Raw genomic sequence first — 1,913 nt, 5'->3', positions numbered from 1 at the left:
TTTAGTGCTTATGTGGTTAGAAATCACAAATTTTTGGAATATAGAGTGTTTCATCACCAAACCCACAATGTATTTTACCATCTTGCGCTGGCACGTGATGTTCACATGGATAAGGAAAGAAAATGGGATAATGGTTGGAGTGTAGCTACACCCATCGGCAGACAATAAGAGAGAGATGTACCACTGTAGGATAATGCCGCCGACTTCACAGAGATGAATAATGTTCGCTGGACTGGTCGGGTTGGACCCTTAAAACTACCATCAAGTTATTAACCTCAACTAACATATACCACTATCAATAAATGTTACGTTTAACTTTCGGCCATTGTTTTTTCATTTAGGGAGAGGGGTGTAGTGCCAAGGATTTGGCTAATTGGCAAACTTTTTAGCCAATCGTAAGGTGACACGTGTCCGATCCAAAATTAGCTAAAAACTTGTCAATCTACATGCTACAGTGTCAATTCTTGCCAATTGAAAAAAATTTACAAAACAAACCTTAAACTTTAAATTAAACTTAAAAAACACAATATAACTAATTAAAACATTACATTTATTTAAAACATAAAACACACAAATACTTAAAAATAAAAAACAAGATCACTAAACATCGATATATAGCTCTCCCACTACCTCCGTAATATCACGACGTAACATGTAATGCGTCTCTTCGTTACGTAAGCGATGGAGAAAATTAGGGTCGGTAGCACGAATATCGTTAGGAGGATCCTGATTTACACTGGTGATATCGCGTTGCCGTCATCCTTGAGTATCATGTTATGTAAAATAACACACGCATACATCGCGTTGGTGATCTTTTCTTTGTCCCTCATCCGTGTCGGTCGTTCGATGATAGCCCACTTGTTCTTCAGAAGCCCGAATGCTCGTTCAACGTCTTTTCTCGCAGACTCTTGGAGTTTCTTCAATATTTTCTCCTTTCTCGCGACCGGGTATGCATGCGCCTTCAGAAAACAAGACCATGGTGGGTAATCACCACCCCCTAGATAGTATCATCTGTCATAACGGTGTCCGTTTACGGTAAAGTCGTACTCAGGAGACTTCCCATTCACTTCGAGGATAAACAATGGCAATTGCCTCAAAACGTTGATGTCATTGTTTGAGCCCGCAACACCGAAATACGCATGCCAAAACCATAAATCATAGGAAGCAACGGCCTCAAGTATGATAGTCGGGCGTTCATGATCACCCCGGTGGTATTGCCCACGCAAACCTGATGGACAATTTCTCCAACTCAAGTGGGGGTACAGTCGATGCTACTGATCATGCCGGGTTTCATGCGCCTGATATAAACGCGCAACATCGTGGCTAGTCGGAGAACGCAAATACTGTTCACCATAAAGATACTTTATGGCAATGCAAAAGTTGTCTAGACACTCACGAGCCGTTCGAGTAGAGAACGACAACCCCTCATCACAGTTGTCGGCGAGGTTGCCGTACGCAAGTTGCCGTAGCGCGCACGTGCACTTTTGAATTGCCGAGAACCCTCTAATACCCGCCGCATTCGCCGAAGACCGAAACCATGGAAATGCTACAGTGATATCTTCCACGATTTTCAAAAACAACCTCCTCGACATACGATATCTCTGGCGAAAGACATCGTCCTCAAACATCGGCTCATCCACAAAGTACATGTTCATCAATCTTTCATGAGCCGAGTGCCGATCTCTCTAAATATATCTTCGTGAGTGTGCAGAAGAAGATGCAGTGTCTTCTTCTAAGGCTATAAGAGCAATAGACGCCAACGAGAATTCAGGAAATATATACACGGGTAGTTCATCGTCAGACATTTTGCCTTATGAAATTTGATAGTTTGGTGTTTGATGATAGTATAGATGTTTGCTATTTGAGATGGTAAATATGTGGTAAATGTGTATGTATATATAGAAGTTGAAAAT

The 1,913-nt window shown here is 41.6% G+C and overlaps 1 protein-coding gene across 1 annotated transcript; it reads right to left on the bottom strand.

The window, feature by feature from the left end:
• Positions 1-1,007: 1,007 nt before the first annotated feature.
• On the bottom strand, positions 1,008-1,649 carry LOC122588357. Its single transcript, XM_043760464.1, has 2 exons — positions 1,310-1,649; positions 1,008-1,228 (listed from the first exon to the last, which is right to left on the bottom strand). Exons 1-2 carry the CDS (start codon positions 1,647-1,649, stop codon positions 1,008-1,010), a joined length of 561 nt encoding a protein of 186 aa, XP_043616399.1.
• Between the last annotated feature and the right edge of the window lie 264 nt (positions 1,650-1,913).

Source organism: Erigeron canadensis, chromosome 2, assembly GCF_010389155.1.
Source record: "Erigeron canadensis isolate Cc75 chromosome 2, C_canadensis_v1, whole genome shotgun sequence".
NCBI lineage: Eukaryota > Viridiplantae > Streptophyta > Magnoliopsida > Asterales > Asteraceae > Erigeron > Erigeron canadensis.
Note: the sequence above shows the minus strand (reverse complement) of the source record. Positions and strands in the feature narration are given on the sequence as shown.